This window comes from Lepus europaeus, chromosome 22 (assembly GCF_033115175.1).
Source record: "Lepus europaeus isolate LE1 chromosome 22, mLepTim1.pri, whole genome shotgun sequence".
In the NCBI taxonomy this organism is placed as follows: domain Eukaryota; kingdom Metazoa; phylum Chordata; class Mammalia; order Lagomorpha; family Leporidae; genus Lepus; species Lepus europaeus.
In genome coordinates, this window is record NC_084848.1 from 831,090 (window position 1) to 854,768 (window position 23,679).

At 70.9% G+C, this 23,679-nt stretch overlaps 1 protein-coding gene across 2 annotated transcripts; it reads right to left on the minus strand.

Moving 5' to 3' along the window:
• Window positions 1-2,476: 2,476 nt before the first annotated feature.
• Window positions 2,477-19,975, minus strand: CEP170B (centrosomal protein 170B). Of its 2 annotated transcripts, XM_062181380.1 has the most exons (20): window positions 19,860-19,975; window positions 17,775-17,906; window positions 17,064-17,153; window positions 15,889-15,969; window positions 15,556-15,612; window positions 15,081-15,219; window positions 12,593-12,697; window positions 12,040-12,486; window positions 11,096-11,778; window positions 10,778-10,951; window positions 10,170-10,260; window positions 9,634-10,052; window positions 8,427-9,447; window positions 7,168-7,408; window positions 5,037-5,196; window positions 4,802-4,945; window positions 4,632-4,720; window positions 4,403-4,496; window positions 4,075-4,126; window positions 2,477-3,990 (listed from the first exon to the last, which is right to left on the minus strand). In XM_062181380.1, exons 2-20 carry the CDS (start codon window positions 17,877-17,879, stop codon window positions 3,743-3,745), a joined length of 4,440 nt encoding a protein of 1,479 aa, XP_062037364.1. In that variant the 5' UTR covers window positions 17,880-17,906; window positions 19,860-19,975; the 3' UTR covers window positions 2,477-3,742. The 2 variants fall into 2 exon arrangements, with proteins under 2 accessions (XP_062037364.1, XP_062037363.1); XM_062181379.1 differs by having other exon boundaries at window positions 8,427-10,052.
• Between the last annotated feature and the right edge of the window lie 3,704 nt (window positions 19,976-23,679).

The window sequence follows — 23,679 nt, forward strand, 5'->3', positions numbered from 1 at the left end:
GGATCCCACCCCCAGCGGGGCAGCAGTGTGAGGTCTGGGCTGGGCCCAGGGAGCTCTTGAAAGGCGATCTCTGCCCCCCGCACCCCGTGGGTGAGGGGCCTCCTGCAACTCAGCAGGGCGGGGCACAGGGTGGCCACGCCCACCCCACCCCACCTCTGCAGCCAAGGACTCCCAGGCCCGGCACCACCTCTTGGCCCCCAGGGTTTGCTGGGGGCTCGGAGCAGGGAGAGACAGGGAGCTTCCATCCATGGGCTCACTCCCCACAGGGCTGCAACCGCCAGGGCTGGGCCAGGCCTAAGCCAGGTCTCCCACGTGGGTGCAGGGGCACGAGCACCTGGGCCATCCTCGGCTGCCTTCCCCGGCCACAGCAGGGAGCAGCCGGGAGTGGAACCCGCGCTCTGACACGGCGCCGGCGCCTGGGACGCTGACATCTACGCATGAGTGCATCACCGCCACACAGGCCCCGGTCCGGCTGAGTTGTAACAACACAGACGCCGACCCTGCCAAACCCGAACGGGAAGCCTGGAAAAGCCCCAGTCGGGGGACTCGAGCAGTGACCCCTGCAAAGCGCCCAGCACCGCTGGAACCTCTGAGCCCCGCCCTCCGTTGTCCCGCTTGGGCTCTCCATCGCCACCTGCTGTCCTGGGTCCGAGAACGGCAGGTTCAGTTTTGGCCCGGTGTTCCTGTGGGTGACGGCGGGGGGCGCACCGGCCCAGCGCCTGCGCCTGCCTCGTGGCTGCCTGCACCTGGCTTCAGGTTGCCCTTGAGCTGCGTGCCGGCCGTCTTCACACTGGGGTTGTGTTGTGGGCAGAATTAAAGTGAACTTTTTCTCCGGCACAATTTGAATTTCAGCCATTTTGGGGGGGAATTTTTTTCTGAAAAACTCCCTGGGAAAGGAGCTGTTCATTTTTGTGTGGGCGTGGTTCTTCCCAAGGGGCAGCCGTCCACGCACACGGCCCCAGCTCTACGCTGATGTCAGCCCCCCGAGCGACTCACCCACAGCCTCGTGCTGCCCTGCCTCTGGGGCACTTGGCCAGAGACCCTGGGGGTCTCCTCTGCCCGCCCCCAGCACCAGGCTGGTCCTGGCTCTGATCTCCCCACTCCTGCCCAGTCCTGGCTCCTCCTCCTCCTTGTCTTCCGCCATAGCAGCCCCTGTGACCTTGGCCTCCGTCACTCTGGTCAATAAGGAGGGGAAAACCCACACCCCTCAGGCGTCCTCCTGTGCCCAGCTCTGCCACACCTCCCCCTGCCACACCTCCCCCTGCCCGAGCAGAGGCCTCCAGCCACCTCCCGGCCTGCAGGCAGGTGTTCACCTCCACAGCCCCCAGGCACTGGGGTGTTTGTTCTGAGTGACTTGCAGGGTCCTGGGGAGCACTTCCTGGCCGAGGCTCTGTGGCCCAGATGGATCCCTCTCCAGCCACACCCACCTCCCTCCATGAAGGTGGCAGGTGAGGATGTCTGGCCCAGGTGCAGCCCAAGGGTGGGGCTCAGACGCCAAGTCCAGAGCTGGGAGGGCCCAGGAGGCGCCCACTGCCCTCCCGCACCCCCTCAGATGCTCCCCTAGGGGCCACTGACATCTTCAGTGTCGCAGCAGGTGGCTGCCATGTGCCCGCCTGCCCGTGGATGTGTCCATCCTCCATGGCACAGGAGTAGCCACCTGCCCGGCAAACAGTATACATCCTTTTTTTTTTTTTTTTCCAAAAGATTCATTTATTTGAAAGCCAGAGTGACAGAGAGAGACAGAAAGAGAGAGAACTCCCATTCCCAAATGGCCACAACAGAGGCTAGGCCAACCTTGAGCCAAGAGTCTGGAACTCCATCTGGGGCTCCCACATGGTGCAGGGGCCCACGCACTGGGGCCGTCGTCCACTGCTTTCCCAGGCCATGGCGGAGCTGGAGCAGAGGCAGAGCAGCCAGGACTGGACCCAGCGCTCCGACATGGACGCTGGCCCCCACGCCCTGCTTTTCCTGCTGTCTAGCCTTGGGCAAGAGGTGTAGGAGTCCCCAGCCCACGGCCTGAGACCACAGGCCCAGCAGCAGCCAGGGCCCTCAGCCGCCCCCAGCCCGCCCGTGGGGCTGCCAGGCCTGTCTCCGGGCTCCTGATTGGCCGGCCAGCCTGGAGCAAGCGCAGGACGGTTGGGATCAGGCCACTGCAGGCCCTGCAGCCTGAGGCCGCTGTCACTCCCTCGGCCTGACTCGCCCACTTGCGCCCAGGGCACTCGATGCAGTCTCCAGGGGAGCAGGTGCCGGGGGAGAAAGAGCAGGGGGTACCCAGGGCCCCCTCTGCCTGCTGTTGCACAGTATGCGGGCACTTTAAGGACTGTGCCTGGGCACCTCTGACGGCGGCCCCGCGGGAGACTGCCCGGCCGAGCGCAACCCCTGGTGGCAACGTTTGAGCTGTTCGGCTTTGGGGGAGGTCAAACTGGGAGGCCCCGGGCGCCCCACCCCCAGCCACAGGAGAGAAGCAAGGCCACGGCGAGGGAGGTGGGCGTGCTGCCGTGAGACAGAGAATGATTTATTAGAACAAACTCCATGACAAATCATATAAAATAACCGTTTTCTGAAGACGATCACAAGACCACCTGAGAACACATGTGTGAGGACAGCTCCCAGAAGCCCGCGGGGCGGCAGCCCAGAGCCGGGGTGGGGGCGGAAACAACCTGGGGGTGCGATTCGTGAACAGTGATTCCTGGGGTGGGACGGAAGTGAACGGCCACGGTGTCGGCGTGGGACATGCAGGATGGGCCGCGGCCAGCGCCTCCTCCGAACGGACAGCAGGCTCCCGGGGGCCTGGGGGCCCGGGCCACCCACCCCTACACACACACACTCACACACGTGAACACAGGCGGCTGGGGCGCAGGCGCACAGGACCCGCACACTGGACTCTATCAGCTCAATGTAAACAGGAGACACGGCGGCCGGGCCTGGACCGGTCCAGCACGCGTGGGGACGCCGTGGGGTGCGGGATCCCCACCCCGCCACAGCCAGCGAGCTCTTTGGCTTAGTGGCCCTGCCCGGCCACGCTCTGTTTACCTGGCCCATCCCCCGCTGAGTCCCGAGACAGCAGAACTGCCCCACCCCCGCCGCGTGCATGGGGGACGTCGCAGACGCACGGAATGCCCAGTGTCCAGGAGCAAGGGCGATGCCTGAGGGCGGGGGCAGGAATCCAGGCAGGAGGGAGCAGCGGTCACTCACCTGGCCACACCCAGGCCTGCAGCCGTGCGCACCTGCGGCTGTGGCCAGGCCCAGACTCAGGGCGCTCTCCTGGCTGGCCCCAATCATGGGATCGGCAGCTGTGTTGGCACCAAGGGTTTGGAGCAGGGGGGGCGTCTGCCCCCAGGTCTCCCTGGCCACTCGCCTGCCCCACTGGGGTGACAAGGGCAAGTGCCCTGCTGTCCCTGACAGCACAGGGACACGGCCCAGCCCTCACCGGCCAGGCTTTGGCACTGAATCACCCTCCAGCTCCGCCCCCCTCCTCGGCACACAGGGCCCCACGGGTGGAGGGCGGCGTCCCAGTCCCTGGGGCCCTGCAATGGCACAGATCCCTGCCCCCCCACAGTGGGGGGCAGGCCTGGGGGCGGGGCCAGGCAGTTGGGGCGGTGGTTGGGGCTCAGGGGGCCTGGGTGTGGGGGGCACCCCTCCTCCCAGAGGACACCTGCAGCCGGGCAGGTGGGCGGGGCAGGGCAGGTGGACAGGCAGGCACAGGACGCACACAGACAAGGAGGCCCCGCCGGGCCGGGGTCTAGATCAGGAACCTCTCGGCGTCCGGGAGGAAGGCGGGGTCTGGGAGGCCGGGCGGCCCGCAGCTGGCCCTCGGCGGGAAGGCCCTGGAGGACAGGCCCGGAAGCACGGTGTCCGCCGAGGACGGCGAAGACGGGCTCTGGGCAGGCGCACGGCCCCTCCCGAGCCCCAGCTGGGCTGAGCCGCCCGAGCCCCTGCTCCCCGTCAGCAGGTCCAGGTTCCCACTGGGGTCCACGATGGCGTTGATGACTGGGGGCGGGAGGCAGGGAGGGTCAGGCGAGCCCCGCTCGGTGCCCACCGCGGCCCTCGCCCGCCCGGCCGGGCCACACCCACCTTCCAGCTGCCTCTGCACCCGGCGCAGCTCCTTGAGGATGCAGCTGATTTCCTGCAAAGGCAGGGAGGTGGGCGGTGGTGCCGGTGCCGGTGCCGGTGCCGGTGCCGGTGCCAGTGCCGGTGCCGGGCCGAGCTTGGCCTGGCTCAGGACAGGGTCCGGGGCCGGCCCCGGGCTGCCCCGCCCTCCCAACCCTCCCAGGCCTGGCCCAGCCCTGCCCTCCGCAACCCTCCCTGGCCCGGCCCTGGCCGCCCCTCCCCAACCCTCCCCAGCCCCGCCTGCCCTTCCCCTGCCCCGCCCGTCCCTCCCCTCCCCTGCCTGATTGCCCACCTTGTTGGAGGTCTTCAGGATGGGCACCTCGTTCTCGGCGTCGATTCTGGCTTCCAGGTCCTCCCACGCCCTGCCCGTGTTCTGAAAGAGGATCCTGGGAGGGGTGGTGGTGACGGGGCCCAGGTGTCACTTGTGCCCACCCGGACGAGCCTCTCCCTGCCACCCCTCCTGGGCCCACGGGGCGAGCCGACGCTCACGGCACGCGAGGGGACTGCGGCCACCCACTCACTTCATCTTTTCAGCAAGGTGCTCCGTGTTCTCGCGGATGGCGTGTGACAGTTGGGACACTGGGTTCAGCATCAGGTTGTCAAAGATCACCTGGAAGGACCGGGTGTCACAGGGCCCCCGTCTCCCCAGGAGAGCCCCCCACTCCCGGCACCGCAGCGGCGGGGGCCGTGCCTCCTCACGGTTCCGAGGCCGCGGCCTGTTGGCCAGGGCGTCCTCCCGGCTGTCATTCATGTTCTGGTCCAGGTCCCGGGAGTTGGCGCAGCCAGGGGGCACCTTCTGGAAGTTCAGGCTGGCCTCCGGGATTCGCTGCACTAGCTGTGAGGGCGGGGGGGGGGGGGGCGCGTGAGGAGCCAGCGCCTCCCAGGCAGGTGTGAGCGCTCCCGGCCCGCTCTGGCTTGGGGCTCACCTCCTCGCGGGCAGAGATGGTGGAGGCCGGGGTGCTGGGCACGTTGCTGAGAGAAGGGCTGCGGGCAGGCGCCGAGGAGCCCAGGGAGTCTCCATCTGCGGCCACATCGTGAATCTCCCGGGCCAGGATGGCCACATCCTTCACCAGCGTCTGGCTCAGCCTGCGGCGGTGGGAGACAGCAGGTCCATGGGAGCCCCAGCACCGAGGCAGTGGGTGCAGCAGGCAGAGGGGCGGGGCCTGGGGTCTGTGACCTCCCCCCCGCAGTCCGGTCCCGGCCACGTCCAAACAGGGGCAACACGGGGACCGGCTGTGGCTCTGCATCAATCCTCCGGTGCCACAGGGGAGGGGCAGGGACTGGTGGGGCCGAGGAAGGTGGGCAGAGACCCAGGCCCCAGGTAGACCACCCCTCCTCCCCCCACCACGGCCAGCGTGGCATGGACGGGACTTAGCAACAGCAGGTGCGGGCAGCCACGGCCAGGGCTGAGCCGCGGTCACAACAGCAAAAACCCAGGGCTCCTGGCTCCAAGGGTCAGAGATGGGCAGACAGTGGGGCAGGTGCACCAGAGAGGCCAGGAGAGCCCAGATCCCCACCAGCTGTGCCATGGAGACCACACCCCCCAGGGGAGGGCCACCGGGCCTTCCCTGCCAGGTGCCTGGGGGCTCCCTTCGCCTCTCCTAGGTGGTGCAGCGACCCCCGCCCCCGCTTCCCCAGCCCGCTCTCTGCACAGGCGGTACCACCTGACCCCCCTCAGGCATCCTGGGGGCTCCCCCCGGCCCCTTCTCTTCACACCCCATGTCTGCCATGTGACCCCAGGCTGCCATGTTTCTGCTGACAACGCCTTTGCCTTGATGCCCCTGGGCTCCGTCTCTGCGTCCTGGGGGCCTCACGGGCTCCAGCTCAGACCCTCAGCAGCAACACCTGCAACGCGCCCAGGCCCTGGGGCTCCTGCGCAGGAGCCTTCCAGGCCCAGACACTGCAGCACCAAACCCCGCACTTCCCTGCGACCCCCACGCACCCCCTGGCCTGGAGACGGCCCCTCTGCACCATCAGGGGGCACCTCACTAATGAAAACCTCCTCAGCCCAAGGTCCTCCAGCTCTGGGGACGCTTCCAGCTGCCCATCAATTCTCAACCACTGACCCCTCCACCCACCCAGCCAGCCAGCCATCCGTCCATCACCCACCCATCCGTCCATCACCCAGCCACCCACCCATCCATCCACCCACCCATCCATCCACCCATCACCCACCCACCCACCAATCCAACCACCCATTCACCCACCCACCCAGCCACCCGTCCATCACCCACCCAGCCAGACAGCCATCCACCCATCACCCACCCACCCACCCACCCAGCCATCCGTCCATCACCCACCCACCCAGCCAGCCAGCCATCCACCCACCCATCCATCCACCCATCACCCACCCATCCACCCATCCAGCCACCCACCCACCCAGCCAGCCATCCGTCCATCCACCCACCCAGCCAGCCAGCCACCCACCCATCCATCCATCCAGCCATCCACCCACCCATCCACCCATCCATCCATCACCCACCCATCCACCCATCTGTCCATCCACCCACCCACCCAGCCAGCCAGCCATCCACCCACCCATCCATCCACCCATCACCCACCCATCCACCCATCCAGCCACCCACCCACCCAGCCAGCCATCCGTCCATCCACCCACCCAGCCATCCACCCACCCATCCATCCATCCACCCATCACCCACCCACCCATCCACCCATCCATCCATCACCCACCTATCCACCCATCCAGCCACCCACCCATCACCCACCCACCCACCCATCTGTCCATCCACCCACCCACCCAGCCAGCCATCCGTCCATCCACCCACCCAGCCATCCACCCACCCATCCAGCCACCCACCCATCCATCCACCCATCACCCACCCACCCACCAATCCAGCCACCCATTCACCCAGCCAGCCAGCCAGCCACCCATCTGTCCGTCTGTATGTCCACCCACCCAGCCAGCCAGCTACCCATCTGTCCGTCCGTCTGTCCACCCAGCCAGCCAGCCAGCCAGCCACCATACAAGCACTCGTGGCATCCGTCGGGGGCCGGGGGAGGAGAGTCCTTGGCGGCCCCTGCCTCCAGGGCGCTCACCTGGCTATCTCGGCGATTTCCGCCGTCTGCACGACAAAGCCGTAGGGGTCCGGCTCCTCGTCCTCATCTGTGTCCCGGGGGCCAGGAGTCTGGGCTCGAGCCCGGCTGGAGCTGACGGCCCGCGGGGTCTGCGTGGCTGTTGAGGCGTGGGAGCGTGTGTGTTTGGGGGAGCTGTGGTGGGAGCCGTACTCCTCCTCGGAGGTGGACGTGTGATCTGAGCCCTGCTGCCGGCGACGCGCGTCTTGCGTGTGTGAGTCGGTTTCAGAAGCAAGAACAGAAGAGAGCAGCGCTCAGCACCAGGCGCAGCCCGCAGGGTCCCTCTGGAGGAGGCCTGTGCCGGGCACGGGCTGTGCTGCCGCCACACCCATGCTGGGAGCCCGCTGTCAGCGGCACTGCACCGCCGAGGCCCAGGGCCAGCGAGCGGCGCGTGCGGGAGCGGCGGCTGGGCCCCCAGGCGGCACCTGCATTCCCGGGTGGGGCCGGACTCGGTGAGGGGAGGCAGGGCCTGCTGGACACGGAGAACGGGCACGGCTCCCCACCGGTCAGCCAAGGCTCAGGCAGGACACACGGGTGGTGGGGACGGGGCCCAGTCCAGCCTCCTGGCCTCCCCTGCTCAGAGCCCCACAGCAGCCTCAAAGCCGTGCTGGGGACCGGGAGAGGCCGTCGGCGGTGGCACAGTGGGTCTGCCGAGCAGGGTCCTCAGCCCACAGCCAGTTCGGCCCTCCCCCATTGTCCCTCCTGCTGGGAGCCCACCCCTTAGCACCCTTGCTCAGGCCTTGCCCCTCTGGGGCAGACCTGGCCTTGGCCCGCCCAGTGCACCCAGTGGGACGATGCTGGAGGCATGGCAGTGGCCAGCAGGGCAGGAGGTGCTCCCACAGCAGGGAGCCAGCAGCAAGCACCATGGCCTCAAACCAGTCCCCTCGGCAGGCGGCGAGGGTGGGCCGGGCCGGGGGCACCGTGTCGCCACCATGGGTAGGGGCGGCCCTGCAGGCCTCTCGTGGTATGCAGGGGCCCCCAAGTGTTAACGAGGCTCCCAGCAGACAGGGACAGGTGTCCCAGGGCGGGGCGGGGGCCCTCAGCCCATGGGCCTCCCCCACGAGCTGCGGGGGTCCCAGGACGAGCCCCATGGGGGACAGTGGCCGCCTGGGCCTGAGACACACGCAGGTGAGTCTGGACACGGCTGCCCAGCCTTGGGAGACGGGGTCTCCCCTCCTCCCCCGGGGCCCTTGCCCACCCCCCGCTGCCACTCTGGCACTCACTGGATGCGAATCTGGCACTGCCCGGGCGGGCCCTGCTGAAAGGCTGGCGGGGACTGGAGGTGGTCACGGCGGCGGCGGCCTTCCTGGCGGCGGCCCGCGCCTCGGCCATGGTGGGCTTGCGGCTGGTGCGGCCCAGCTCCACACTGCGGCCTGAGAAGCCGGAGCGGGCGGGCCCCGCCTCTGAGTCGCTGGGCCCCGTGAAGGAGCCTGCCCGCTTCCGGGGCATGGCCAGGATGTCCAGGCGCGACAGCTTCTTGGTCTGCTCGCCGGCTGGCCGGGCCGCAGGCTCAGGGTTGCCCGGGGCTCCACGTTCGCTGTCCGCGGCCTCCGTGTCCGAGGCCTCCCCGAGCCGGGCCCGCCTCAGCCGGGAGGCCCGCGTGGGCCGGGGCGTGGACAGGCTGTTGGAGCGGGTCAGCGGCTGCTGTGCCCTCTGGGCACTGGTGGAGCCACGGCTCTGCTCCTCCCGCGCCGCTGGTTTCCGGGGGGCGCCCGGCCGACCTGCCCCAGTGGCTTCGGGGGCCTCGTGGCTGGAGGTGCCCAGGTCTGAGCCAGGCGGCGGGGAGAGGCCAGGACCACGCTCCTCGTCTGGCCAGTCCAGGGATCCCCGGGGCCCGGGGCCACGCCGCACGGCCAGATGCCGCGCTGGCTCCCCATGGCCCAGGTCCGCGGGGCCTGGGGGACGAGGCTGCTTCTCCACGGGCCGCCCACGGGCACTGGCCCCCGAGTCCGGTGTGGCCGGCAGGGCCAGCGGCTTCTCCTTCTGCGGCCCCAGGGCTGGGGGGGTGGTGGGGCTGGGCCCGTTCTTGCCACTGAGCAGGCTGAGGGTGCTGGCCGTGTCCACGTCCGAGTCTCCGGACAGGGAATCCTCCGGGGGCCTGGGCGTGCCGCCTGCCTCGCCTCCCGAGGACTTGGAGAGCAGCCGGGCCTCCAGGGCGGCCAGCGCCGTCTCTGTCTCCTTGAGGATCAGCTGTGTGTCGTGGCTGTGGAAGTCCATGCGCGAGGCCCGGGTGGCGGCCAGGTCCTGCAGGAGGGGGTGGCTGGAGATGTGAGGGGGCTGGCCGGGGGCCGGCTCCTTGGTGGCTCTCTCCTGCTGGCCCAGGGTTGGGTTGGGGCCGTCGGGTTCCGGGGAGCGCCCGGTGCGCAGCTGGACCACCATCTTGCCACTGCTGCTGACGTAGAGGCCATCCCTGGCCAGGGCGCCCCCTACCTCCACAGGAGCCACCGGCGGTTTCCTGGGGAAGGTGGCGTCCACGTCCTGGTCCCCGATGAAGAAACTGGTGGGGGCCGGCTCCCTGGGCGCCCGCGGTGACCGTCGTCCGCGGCTCCAGGCCGGCCCCTCCTGGGGGCTTCGGCCTCTCTCCTCCCGCGGCTCCCTGCCCAGCTCGGGGCCCCGGCCACCGTCAGACCCGCTGGCGTCGCTGAGGCTGTCCGGGTCCAGGTCCTCCCGTGCCACGAGGTGACTGGTCTGCTCACCACCCAGCTCGGGCGGCCCAGGCCCGTTCTTCCTGGCGGTCTCGGGACCCACGGGGCTGTCCACCCTGTCGCCGGGCAGCTGAGGGAGCAGCCTCCGCGTGCGCACAGGCGGGGCCCCCTCAGGATCCCCAGCCCTGCGTCCAGGGCTGTCCTCTGCGGAGCACAAGGGCCGACCGTCAGAGGCCCGGGCACACAGGGTGAGGCCAGCTCACGGTCGGTGGCCCCAGGGCCCACCCTGCTCCACCCAGCGGCAGCACTGTCTCCACTTACCGGCCAGGCCTGCGTCCGAGTAGCTGTCAGCCAGGCTGGCCCAGCGGGACACCCACTTCTGAGCCCCAGGGGAGCCTGGCACCAGCAGGCCCTGCAGAGAGAGGGCAAGGATGTGTCCAGCTATGGCCCAGGGAGGGCAGTGGTGCTGCAGGACGGGGGCTGCTGGTGTGACCCGGGCCCCCAACACGGCCACTCTGGGCACCCCGACACCGCCCCCCCAGGTCCCCCCCGACACCGCCCCGACACTGCCCCTCCTGGGTCCCCGCCCCCCGACATCGCCCCTCCTGGCCCCGTGCCTGCTGCGCAGGTAGCCCTGCAGCACCAGCTGGGGGCCTCTAGGCCTGCGTGACTCTGGCTCCACCGCCCAGCGGGGCCAGCCTGCCCAGGCAGTCTCTCAGAGCCCATCCTCAGTATGTCCCGACCTCGGACACGCTCAGCCCCCCGCGGGGCAGCACATGCCATGGCTCAGCTCACCCACAGTACCTGACCCCGAGCCCTCCACGCCAGAGCCTGGCCCTCCCAGCAGTGAGCGTGCACCCGAGGGAAGGCCCAGCCCAGCCACAGCCTCCTCCCGCCCTGGCCACTCTGGGGGGGCCTCTGGATGGTACCTGGTGCTCTGCTGGGGGCGCCAAGCCCTGGGTCCGGGAGGCAAACTCCTGCAGCACGGCCATGCGCTGGGCCACAGCCCCGTCTCCAGGCTCTTCTCGGTCCCCTCTGATAACCGGGCGGAAGGTGGCCGAGGTCACCCTGGAGAGTTCAGGGGACTCAAACACCCCAAAGACCTGTGGCCGAGAGACACAGGGTCACTGGGCCATGGCTGGGACACACAGCCGGGTGTCTGGGCGGGACAGTGGCCAGGGCAGGAAGCGCGGCGTGCGGGAGCCGCCGCGAGCAGGGTCGGCCGCGGCCCGGGGCCACCTGGGCACCTGGTCGATCCTCTCGCGGGCCTCCTGCACCTCCCTGTCCTGCGCCTCGGTCTCGATGGTGTAGGTCCCAGCGTCGCTGAGGCTGTCATCCTCTTCCACCCTGCACGCCCCAGGGGGCGGCTGTGGGGCCGGGGGGGCCACGGGGCTGGGCCCCCGGGGTGTCAGGGCCGCGGGCAGGACCGGGGGGGCCTTGTCAGGGCCGGGCCGGGTGGCCGGGGCGCCGTCTGCCAGACACTGGGCCAGGAAGTCCTGAGCCAGGCGGGAGCGGCGCCCCACGCTGCCGAAGGTGCGGGCAGGGGTCCGGGGGGCAGGCGTGGGGCTCCCCAGCCGCTCCTCCGTCTTCTCCCGCTTGAGCGAGCTGGCCCTCTGCGGTCCTGTGGCGCCCCCTGCCGCCCGGTCCCGATCAGCTGGCCCCGGGCCACGGCGCCTGTCGGCTCTGGGGTCCCCGGGTGGGGTGTGGGTGAAGGACTGGGAGCGCTTCTTGCGGGGCGTGTCCTCGTCGAAGAACTCGATGACGAACGCCTGCTGGTTGCGCAGCAGCTCCTGGGGGTCCCGCCGGATCTGCCGCTGCAGCCGCACCTGCTCCCCGCCGGCCTCTGCCGGGGCCCCAGCTGCCACCGCCGCGGCCGCTTTGGCCAGGGGGTCCTCGGAGTCGCTCTGCGTGCCATCCTCGTGCTTGTGGCCTGGGGAGGGGCAGCCACCAGCCTGTGGCATGTGTGGGGGAGGGAGGGGGAGGGAGGGAGAGGGGCCCACCCCAGCCTGGGCCTGGCCCCTCCGGCCAAGAGCGCAACACGAGGGCGCTGGCCCCTCCCCCTGGCCAGGCAGGTGGTTCTGGGGAAGCTCACCGGGAAGTGAAGACCAAGCTGCCCAGGGCCCCTGGCTGGGGCTGAGCGCTGCCGGCTGCCTCCCTGCGCCGGGGCCTGGGGCCCAGGGCGGCCACTCACCCTGGAGGCTGCGGCTGTGGACGGGCAGGTCACTCTTGGTGCTGTGGCGGTCGTCGCTGGGCCCCGCCCGGCGCAGCAGGCTCGGGTCGTTCTGCACCAGCCAGTCGGCTACCTTGGTCTCCGCGGAGACCACCTCCACGGGCGCGGCCTCCCGGCCCGGCGGCCGGCGCTGGCGCAGGGAGAACTTGGTGACGTGGTCCTTGATCTTCACCTTGCCCGGGCTGCAGTCGTCAAACTCGATGGTGAAGGAGGCATGGCTCTGCACCACGGGGGCCGCGCCCGCGTCCGCCTCCGGGGACCGCGGCAGCGGCGCGGCCTCCTTCGTGGGGATCTCGAAGTAGCTGGGCTCGCGCCGGAACGAGCAGCTCTGGGGCTCGGCGGGCGCACGGAGGCCGGCCAACGTCCCGTCCGGCTCTGCTTCTGGCTGTGCGGGCTCCTTGGGACGCTCTGCGGAGACAGCGACCTCAGAACAGCCTCAGGGCCACCGCCCTCCACCACCCAGCCCTGCCGGGCCATGCCCAGGGCCGCGCCCACCCTGCGGTCCCACGCCCACCTCGGCAGGGCTCCTCCTGGCGCCGGCCCTCGGGCAGCGCACCGCCGTCGTCCTCTCCCCACCACGAGGGCTGCCCGTACAGGGGCGTGCGGTAGGCGGCCGCCTCTGTGGAGGGCAGAGACCCCCGGTCGCCATGGCCCCTGGTGCGGAATGCCGCTAGGCCCTGGCATCCCCTCCCCACTCAGCCCTGCCGCTGCCCAGGGCACTGGGAGCCACAGGTGCCTTGAGTCCTGGGGATACTCACCTGCCCCTCTCCCGCCTGGGCTCCCCTGGGGAGGCCGTGCTGGGGGGTTCTGTCCTGGGGCCCTGCAGCCCTCCCCGCCCGGCCCCCTGCCCTGGAACCTGCCCCACAGAGGCCGGGAGGGAGCAGGAGCCTGCACCAGGGTCCTGCCCCTTCCACGGCTCTGAAAATGCTTCAGGCCACACAAGGGCGACCACAGCTGCTGTGGCCCAAGCGGCCTCTGGATGGTCCGGCTCTTTGCATCGCTGGCAGAAGTTAAAATCACTTTCATGAGAAGCCAGTGTCCGGGCAGGGTGCTGGCTCCGATACCCAAGGCCCCTTCCGGACCCATGCGCCCCACCCCTGCTGGGCCCTGTGGCTCCAGGCCACCTGCCCAGGCGCAGGTTTCTGGGCTCATGGAGACTTCCTGAGGGGCCTCCCCAGGGCCCACGTTCTTGACCCAGTGCCACACCCCAGGGACGCTGGCGGGGGCAGGGTTGCCACTAGGTTGTTCCCCAGCTGCAGGCCTGCAGGCCTACTCCTGCTCCCTCTGCTGGGCCGGAGAGCTGGCCTGCCCAGCTGGCCGCACTGCCACAGGCTCGGAGACAGACAGCAGTGCCCACTGGGCAGGCCCTGTGGCCGGGGTGCCCACAGGGACGCACACCTTCCGGTTCCCAGCTGTCTCCTGCAGGCACCTGCAGGGGGGCAGCCCGTGGCTCCACTCCACGGACACGGGTTCTGAGCGTGGGAGCCAGGCTGTGGGCTGGGGCAGCCCTGGGACCTTCCCTGGCACGCGTGGGAGAGCCCTTCTTCCTGGAGCGTGTCACACCTGTGCCCCACACCCACTGGGCACTGCACCTCTCTTCAGCCCACCCAGACCTGGGCCGCTGCCCTCCGACCTGGCCTCAGCCCACCAGCACCCAGCCCCCAGGCTCCCACGGGCCTCACTGGGCATCTGTCCACAGCCAGGGGATCCTACATCTGTATCCGTCTGTGACCCGCGGGGACCACAGGGGTAGCCACGAGCTGGAGGGCCAGGGGCCTGGGGGCACAGGCATGTGTGCAGGGACCAGGTGTGCATGGATGGGGGTGTGACAGGGACATGGGACACGGGTGTGCATGGGCGGGGTGTGTACAGGGACACGGGACAACGGTGTGCACGGGTGGGGTGTGACAGGGACACGGGACACAGGTGTGCACGGGGGGGTGTGACAGGGACATGGGACAGGGGTGTGCACGGGGGGGTGTGACAGGGACATGGGACACGGGTGTGCACGGGGGGGTGTGACAGGGACATGGGACACGGGTGTGCATGGGCGGGGTGTGTACAGGGACATGGGACACGGGTGTGCACGGGTGGGGTGTGACAGGGACACGGGACACGGGTGTGCACGGGGGGGTGTGACAGGGACATGGGACACGGGTGTGCACGGGGGGGTGTGACAGGGACATGGGACACGGGTGTGCATGGGTGGGGTGTGACAGGGACATGGGACACGGGTGTGCACGGGCGGGGTGTGTACAGGGACATGGGACACGGGTGTGCACGGGGGGGTGTGACAGGGACATGGGACACAGGTGTGCACGGGGGGGTGTGACAGGGACATGGGACACAGGTGTGCACGGGGGGTGTGACAGGGACATGGGACACGGGTGTGCACGGGTGGGGTGTGTACAGGGACATGGGACACAGGTGTGCACGGGGGTGTGTGTACAGGGACATGGGACACAGGTGTGCACGGGGGGTGTGACAGGGACATGGGACACGGGTGTGCACGGGCGGGGTGTGACAGGGACATGGGACACGGGTGTGCACGGGGGTGTGTGACAGGGACATGGGACACAGGTGTGCACGGGGGGGTGTGACAGGGACATGGGACACAGGTGTGCACGGGTGTGTGTGACAGGGACATGGGACACAGGTGTGCACGGGCGGGGTGTGACAGGGACATGGGACACGGGTGTGCACGGGGGGGTGTGTACAGGGACATGGGACACGGGTGTGCACGGATGGGGTGTGTACAGGGACATGGGACAAGGGTGTGCACGGGTGGGGGTGCACACGGGACATGGGTGTGCGTAGGTGGGGTGTGCAGGGGTGTGGGGTGCAGATGGGTGAGGTTAGGTCTGTGGGTTGCTGTGAGCCCAGGAGGTGTGGCAGCCAATGAGGGTCCCACGGAGAGGGCAGGGCCTGGGTTCGTGGGGGCTGGCACAGAGCGGGGGAGGAGGGACACGCGGTGGGCAGGACCCCTGCTTCCCAGTGCCTACCTGCTCCTGGTCTCCGGTCCCCCTTCTCTGGCCTGGGGTTCGAGGACTCGCAGTAGAGCGGGTGCTCGGGCTGTGTCTCGCCCCGCGTGGGCGCCGAGCCCTGGACGCTCACCTGCAGCTGGCTGCTGTACTTCTCGTGCTGCGGGCAGGCAGCTGAGATGAGGGGCTGGCCCTGCAGTGGCTCCGCCCCACCAGGGATGGCTGGACCTCCCCTCCACCCAGAGGGCCTTGTGCGGGCCTCTCACTTGTCCTCGGGTCTCCCACGCGCCCCGGGAGCTGCCCTGCACAGGGTCGCACAGCCCGGGGCCCAGGCCCAGGCCTCCGGGGGCCTGGGAGGAGTCGTTGAGCCCTGTTTTGCAGGCCGGCCGGCCAGGCTGACTAGAGTCCCCCGGCCTGGACAGGGCACCCAGAGCCCGAGCAGTCGGCAGGGAGGGGCTGCGGGGAGGGGCTGCGGTGCGGGCCGGTGGGCACCAACCTTGAGCGCCTCCTCGGGCACGCGGTGCTGCACCCGCTCCAGCACGTACATGTTGGAATGTGGCCGCGTTAAGGAAAGCAGGAGTGGGGGTGGCTGGGGGGACACCGGGCCGAGGCTGGCGCTGGCTGGAGTCCACGCCCCGCGGCAAGCGCGCTGGCCCCAGGGCTGTGCCGGCGGCTGCAGGAGGGGCCCTGGCTTCCTGGAGTGGAGGCCTCCTCCCCCTCCCAGCCCGGGGAACCCCAGGTCCCCTGCAATCCGGGGGTGTGGGCGGAGCCAAGCCCAGGACCACGCCCCACTTCGCTAAGCCCCGCCCCACACAGGCCGGGCGAGGGTATCGTAGCCGAAGCGGACGACATCATTGAGCTTCAGCGTCACGTACTTCTGGTCGGGGATGCGCACGTCGTTCACAAATGTCTGCGGGGGGGAGACGCGGGCGGTGGGCGGCCCAGACACCCACCTCGGGGGCCGGGGGCCCAGGGGCTCAGCCGCGCCCCCGTCCCGGGCACCGTCCCAGGCACCATCCCGGGCAGCTCAGCGTCCACAGGCCTCAAGGACATCGCTGGCTCAGCCCCCGAGGGCTCTCCCTGCAGGCCCGGGCCCTGGCTGGGCTCAGGCTCCCATAGCTCTGTGACGCCACAGGCCCCAGAGGGTCCTGGCCCTGTGGCCCCCGGAACCCGCTCAAGGCCGGGTAGGAGGGGAGGGGGCTACTTCACCTGCCCGGTCACCCCCAGCTCAGACAAGGAGGCCTCACCCCCGACCCAGACAGGGTCCCCAGCCCTGGGCGCACAGGGAGCAGGCCCTGCGCCCAGCCCCAGCCCCGGGCGCACAGGGGAGCAGGCCCTGCGCCCATCCCCAGCCCTGGGCGCACAGGGGAACAGGCCCTGCGGTCCCCAGCCCCAGCCCAGGGCACACAGGGGAGCAGGCCCTGCGCCCAGCCCCAGCCCCGGGCGCACAGGGGAGCAGGCCCTGCGCCCAGCCCCAGCCCCGGGCGCACAGGGGAGCAGCCCTGCGGTCCCCAGCCCCGGGCACACAGGGGAGCAGGCCCTGCGCCCAGCCCCAGCCCCGGGCGCACAGGGGAGCAGGCCCTGCGGTCCCCAGCCCCAGCCCCGGGCGCACAGGGGAGCAGGCCCTGCGCCCAGCCCCAGCCCCGGGCACACAGGGGAGCAGCCCTGCGGTCCCCAGCCCCGGGCACACAGGGGAGCAGGCCCTGCGCCCAGCCCCAGCCCTGGGCGCCCAGGGGAGCAGGCCCTGCGGTCCCCAGCCCCGGGCACACAGGGGAGCAGGCCCTGCGCCCAGCCCCAGCCCCGGGCGCACAGGGGAGCAGGCCCTGCGCCCAGCCCCAGCCCCGGGCACACAGGGGAGCAGCCCTGCGGTCCCCAGCCCAGGGCACACAGGGGAGCAGGCCCTGCGCCCAGCCCCAGCCCCGGGCGCACAGGGGAGCAGGCCCTGCGCCCAGCCCCAGCCCCGGGCGCACAGGGGAGCAGCCCTGCGGTCCCCAGCGCACTCACCCCGTTGAGGCTGCCCAGGTCCTTCACCCAGTGCTCGTCCCTGTCCTGGTCATAGTTGATGACAGCGTGCTGCTTGTCCACGCTGCGGGACTGGAGTCGGACAGCACTCAGAAGCCCATCCCAGAGGACTGGGGCCCAGCCCAAAGACAGAGGCGCCTGCACGCCGCGCAGGGGTGAGGGCGCCCCCAGCACCCGCCACACGCAGCACTGGGGCTGGGTTCAGAGCGCCCGGCCACCAGAGCCGGCACCAGGTTCAGCCGGTGCCAGGGCCACTCTCCCCAGCGCCCCCTCCAGCCCCAGGCGCTCCTGGGTCAGCTGTGGGAGGGGCCAGCACAGGGACACGCCGTTCCCTCCCAAGGGCAGGCGGGGGCGGTCAGCGGCTTGGGCATGGCCTGGGGGGAGTGGAGGGGAGAAGCTCCCCCCACTCCCGGCCCAGCCCCCACGCCTGCCCCTGCGACACCTCCCACACCCCTGCCCACCCTTGAGCACCCTTGACGCCCACTTGCAGGCACACACGGACCCCCCCCCAGCGCATCTACCCCTGGCCATCAGCCTCCCCGGCCTGCCCAGGACCCAGCCCCTCACACCGTGGCTCACAGGTCGGCCTCGGCTGTCCAGGTGCCGGGCCCGTGGCCTTGCACGGTCTGACGGAAGGCTAAGCTGTCTCCATCAGACAGGTCCACCAGCACAGGCCCCGCGCGGCCCGCTCACCTGCAGCATGAGCTCACACTCATCCCGCCCCACGAAGATGAGCTCGCGCGGGAGCCGGTGCCGCGTGCCGCTGCTGCTCACCAGGAACCAGGAGGTGACGCTCATCTTGGCGCTGGCCAGGCCGGCCCGGCTCTGGGGGGAGGGGTGGGCACAGTGGGGCTGCCAGCCTGCCCCCGTGGCTTCCGGGAACATCAGGCTGCGGCCACACCAGGCCCCGGGAGCATCCGAGGGCCAGGCAGTGGCCTGCCTTCCCCCCCCGGCCACCATGGGCACCCACCACCAAGGCTGCAGGCCGGCTGGGGACCACACACATCCCCGGAGCAGCCCACCCGGGACACAAACCTGGGCCAGGGGATCCATGTTCCCCAGGCAGACGCTGTGGGGCTGGGCCCATGGCAGGGGCCCTGGGGGTGGGGCAGCAGGGACGGGCCTGCAGACAGAGGCCCCGAGCCCCTCCATGCCCACACGTCCCTGGATGGCCCTGCGTGAGACGAGCCGGGGGGTGGGACTTTGGTGCCTGCGCCCCCGGTGATATCACTCAAGCAGGGGTCTGGGTGACGGCCATGCCAGGGAGCACCGTGGCAGTGTGAGGCACAGTGGGCACAGCCCGAGTGACAGCCAGGGCCATGTCACAAGGCCACCCAGCCCACAAGCACAGACTGCACGCCATCGCCCTCACAGCCTCGCCGTGCACACACTCGCACACGCAGACACACGCGTGCTGGGAAACAGCAGAGCCAGGAAGGGGCCGGGCAGGGTGGTGGTGCTGGGAGGGGGAGGGGAGTCCCTGCAGGGCAGGGGGGCCCTGGAGACAGGGAGGGCCTGGGACCGCTCCCAGCTCTGCAGGGTCACCAGCGGACAGGTCCAGAGGCGAGGGCAACAGCCCAGGGCAGAGACGACAGTGGCCAGGCCCCGTGGGGGCAGAGCTGGCGGCGGGGGTGAGTGATGGCCACGGGGGACAGTTTAGACTTGGAAGTCAGGGGGCTTCGGGAAGGACTCCTGGTTCCAGCCAGGTCAGCTGGACAGGTGGGGCCAGGGCCGAGCTGGGGACGTTGCACAGGCCCGCACACACCTCCGGAAGTTTGGCACCGCCACCAGGCGCGAGGCCACACCCCGTCCGCTGCCGCGCCTTCCAGGTGGGCCGTGGTGACCAGCACCAGGCTCTGTGGATCCCTGGCACACCCTCCCCTGGGAAAGCCCCTGCCAGGAGGCAGCACCAGGGCCTGCCCCTCCTTGGGCTCTGGCCGGAGAGGCGGTGCCGGACACAGAGGGGGTGGGGCCTCAAAGCCTCTGCAGCCAAGGACTCTGCCCTCGGACCCCGGCATCCTGCACAGCCTCAGGTTCAGGGATCCAGGCTGCGAGGGCGCCATCGTCCTGAAACCCAGGCCTGCCGGGGTCTGGCACTCCGCAGTCACCTGTGCCAGCTGCTGGCGGCCGCAGGCCTGGGGAGTCCCACCCCCATGGGCTGGGCTCGCGGCACAGAAAGGCCAGGCCTCAGAGCCGGTCATGCGGCGGAGCCGGGCCGGGCCACCGCCTGCCGCCGCCAGCCCATCCCGAAAAGGGCTGGGAGCCGGGCTTCCCGCAGCCCGCGGCGGGGCCGGGAGCGAGGGTTAACGCCGCACCGCGTCCCCCAACCCCCCGCCGCGGTGCGGGAGACGGGCGGCGGCAGGACGGAGGAGAGGAGGAGGCAGGGACGCGGGCAGAAGGGAAACAGGGAGAGGAGGCGGCGGCCCGGGAGCAGAGGCCTGGGCGGGCGCGCCGGCCGGAGGGGGAGGGAGTGGCGCCTTCTGAATCAGCGCTCGCCGGGGCGGCCATGGCCGTGCGGGTGCCGGGCGCGGACCGGGCTCCCAGGCCCCGCCGCGTGGACGCGCGCCGGGCGGCCCCTCCCGGCCTGGCGCAGCCCCCGGGCCGCCTCCGCGCCGGCGGGGACCAGCCAGGCCAGGTGCGCCGGGCGCTGCCCGCCCCCGCGCCTTTGTCGGGGCCGGGCCGGTTCCCCGGGGAGCCCTCGCCGATCCCAGGGCGGCTCAGGGCGCGCAGGTGCGGGCGATGGCAGGCCGTGGCGAGAGCCGGCCCGGCGTGTCCTACCTGCCGCGCGGCCCCGGCTCCGTCCTCGGCTCCGTCCTGGCTTCTTCCCGGCTCGGCCCGGCCGAGCGCAGCGCGAAGCCGCCGCCTAGGACATGCCCGGCGCGCCCGCACGCTCACGGCAGCCCCGGCCGAGCCCACGGCGGAGCGGCCTCGCGCGGCGGGGCCCTGACGTCTGCAGCGGCCGCCCCGCCCCGCCGCGCACGCCCCGCCCCGCCCCGGCCCGGACACGCCCCCCGCCCCCCGGAAACCAGGTTGGGGCGCGGCGGCCGCCAGGTGAGCGCGTCCTCGGCGGCCCCGGCGCGCTGCGCCCCGCCCTCTGCCGACCCGAGACGCCCCCTCCCCACCCACTGCGCCCCGGCCAGGGACCCGAACGCCGCGCCAGGGCTGCGGGACCTGCCCCGCGGGGGGACGCCTCACCGGCTCTCGCCGCGCCCCGGGCCCCAAGGAGGGACGGAGGGTGCCGGAGGTCGGGCGAGCCCCAACGGCCGCCCAGCCCCGGGAGCCCCGGGCCAGGTTAGGGGCGCCCTTCCACCTGGACGCCCGCCGCGGGCCAGGCCTTGCCCGGGGGGCGGGGGGGGGGCTGGACCTCCGAGGGGCGCCCGGTGCCCGGTCAGTTCTCCCATCTGGGAGCCTAGGGGGAAAGGCAGGCCGGCTTCGCGGACGCCGATGGGGTCCTGGGGGCGGGGCGGCCGGAGGAGGGCGCCAGGCCGGGGAGACTGGGCTTTGTCCTGTGGGCAGCTGGAGCGCCGAGCGCTCGGGGCTGCTACAGTGCCCGCCTGCCCGGCCTGCACCTGGGCCCGCCGGCCACCATCTGCCACCGCCATCACCAGTCCCAGCCCAAGCTGGCGGTGAGGGCGCCGAGGGGCTGGCGCGCCCGCACGTGGGTAGAGGGCGGCCTGCACCTGCGCTGGGCGGGGGGGGGGGGGCTCTGCCGCGTCTGGGGAGCTCGGGTTGCCGGCGGACGGCGGAGGCCTGGTGACCAAGGCGTTTGGTCTCCATCCTAAGGACAGCGTGGCGCCGCAGGAGGCGATGCCGGCTGGGCCCTGCCCGAGTGAGGGTTTCCCGGTGAGGGCCCTGGGAGCGCAGGTGTGTGGACGGGAGGAACGCTGGGTGGGGACAGCAGACGCTGGGCGGCAGAGAGGAGGGACCTCGAGGGAGAGTGGGCCTCGGCTGCGGGCTGGGCGGGTCATCCTGCCTCCACGCCCTCCACTGGCCCCCCCCACCTGGCTCTGTGAGTTTAGGGAAAGCACGCCCCCCCCCTTCCTCCCTGCTGGCTGTGCCCACCCCGGGAAAGGAGGCTTCGTTCCAATTGTCTTCACTGCCCGTGCAGGCTCCTCCCAGAACCCTGATTCCCGCTCTGTGGCGTGGAGGGGAAGGTGGTGATGTTGCCCCAGGTTCTGCGTCACTGGGCTGCGGGCGCCCGGAGAGATGGGGGGCTCCAGCCCATGGGCCGCTCCCCAAGTGCCCACGACAGCCAGGGCTGGGCCAAGCCAAGAGCCAGAACCTCGACCTGGGCTCTACCTGGGGGCGTGGCAGGGGCCCAAGCACGTGGGCCGTCACCTGCTGCCTCCCAGGCTGTGCATCAGTGGGAGCTGGATCGGAGGTGGAGGAGCCCGAACTTGAGCACAGGCTGTCAGACACAGGGTGCCATGTCCCCGGTGAGCTCTGGGAGCTGCCCCGTGAGCAGCTGCGCCCAGTCTGAGGAGAGAAGGCGCACGGGAAGTAGCTGGAGGCATGAGTGGACAGGCCTCCCAGGAGACAGGCAGGGTCCCCAGGCCCATGGAGACTGCAGCCACACAGAGCAAGGCGGCGGCCACTCGGCAGGGGGTGGCCCAGCGCTTCTGCGTCCCCAGCATCGCAGGAGCCCCCGTCCACGGGAGGGGAGCGCACCTGGGCCCTGGGGGGAAGCCAGCAGGTGTCACAGGGCCTCAGCCTCCCTGGGACAGGAGTGTGACAGGAGGTGCTGGGCCGGAGCCTGGGTGTGGGAGGAGCAGGCGTCCTGAGGCCGCCGGTGGTGGGGACGCTCCGTGTGGACCCCTGACGTGGCTGGAACGGCGAATCCTGGGCGCTGTCCCCACCCTGGGGCCGACCTCGGTGTGGGGCAGCTGAGCAGACACGGCGCAGAGCCACCTGTGACGCAAGGAGAGGGGCTGGGGCCTGCCGCCCCTCCGAGCGCGCTGAGCGTGGGCCGGAGCCGTGAGTGCGGGAACGCCGCGCGAGGGTCGTGCTCCTGCCGTGGGACGCCCCCGTCCTTGGAGTCCCGCTCAGCGATGCGCCTGGGAGGCAGCAGGGGTCGCTGTAGCCCCAGGTCCCCTGCGCTGTTCTCTCCACCTGTGAAATGATGGAATAAATCAAGATTTAGAAATTACAAATGGCAGCAGTGTACCCGGACAACAGGCTGAGGATGGAGGGGTGAGCCCCCGACTGGGAACAGACCGAACCCTGTGGCCTGCGGGGAGCTGTGTGGGGCTGGAGCGGCAGGGCGCGGTGGCTGGGCACTCCTCACGGGAGGGGGCACGGCAGGGGTCGGGCGGTTGGGGGACTGGGGGGCTGCACCTCCTGGACAAGTTACAGAAGCAGCCGGGGGGGTGCCCACAGGACGGGGGACCAGGGACCAAGACGCCCCAGGGCGGGCAGGGGCCGGTGTTTAGCTTGGGCTGGAGGCCCAGGGTGTGGGCGTCCTTTCTGGGGTCAGGCAGAGCCCTGGGGTCAGTGGACAAGAGGAGAGCGGGCAGCCGCGGGGCGCAGAGCCTCCCCTCCCCCACAGAGCTGTCCCCTTGAGATCCCCAGACTGTGCAGCCTTCAGGAGGGGCCGGGGCTGGCACTGGGGCCACCACTGGAGGCAACAGCTCCTGACCAGCTCTGCTGTGCTGGCCAGCCTGGCACATGCGCGGTGTCCTCTGGGAGCCTCTGTGCCCCCTCTGGCCGCCGGCCTCAGCACAGGGTGAGACCTGGTGTACCTGCTGCGGGCGGGAGGGGCGGGGACGGTGGAGGCAGAGGTCCCCACGGGGGGGGGGGGGTCGTGAAGAATGTGGCCTTGGGTCCACAGCTGAGGGTCGCCTGGAGGGCTGCAGGCAGCAGCTGGGTGCGGGGCTGGGGTGGCCTGTGCAGGGCTGGGGTGGCCTCCCTCGGGGATCAGGCGCCCGTGGCCCCCACTTGTGAGGCACCGTGAGGGCGCCTGTTGGGAGCAGGAGCCGCCTCGCCTGCCCAGCCACAGCGCGTGACCCACACCCATGGCGGGAAGGAATGCTCCCGCCCCCAGGGCTGCCCCCATCCTCCCGGAATGGGCCCGAGGCGGGGTGAGCTTGTGACCGGATTGTGGCTGAGATCTCCGGGCGGGGGTGCTGCTGGGAAGCACGAGAGCGGGCGAGGTATGCAAGACATGCTGTGTCTCCACTCACTCACTGCCTTTGCTGGGTGAAGACGTGACGCTCGGTGCTGTAGCAGCTATCCTGTGGCCAAGAGGATAAGCCCAGGGGCAGAGTAGAGAGGCCAGTCCAGATCTTGGCTCTAGCCCAGTGCCCACAAACTTGTTATTCTTGTTGAGTGACATGAGCCAGCAAAGGATCCTGCCTGCGCAGCTCCCCCAGCCCTGTGCCTGTAACCCTGGAAGTCAGTGTGTGTGGAAGCAGCCCACTCCCGAGGCAGGGGTCGCCCCGCCCCCAGTGGGGGTGGCGGCCTGGAGGAGGCGTCCCTGGCGCCCGAGCCGGGGTCTCTACAGTGTTAAGCTGTGGCCTGAGACGCCAGCATCCACATCACAGCGCCAGGCTGATCCCTGGCTGCTCCACTTCCCACCCGGCTCCCTGCCGATGCGCCTGGG

What these genes read in the sequence shown, in the direction of transcription:
- CEP170B (XM_062181379.1), bottom strand. Translation starts at nt 17,879, where the DNA reads ATGAGCGTCACCTCCTGGTTCCTGGTGAGCAGCAGCGGCACGCGGCAC. An exon ending in GGACCGGAGACCAGGAGCAG is followed by an intron (nt 12,698 to 15,080) that starts GTAGGCACTGGG and finishes TGCCCTCCACAG; the next exon opens with AGGCGGCCGCCTACCGCACG. An exon ending in GGCCTCGGAACCGTGAGGAG is followed by an intron (nt 4,721 to 4,801) that starts GCACGGCCCCCG and finishes CGGTCCTTCCAG; the next exon opens with GTGATCTTTGACAACCTGAT.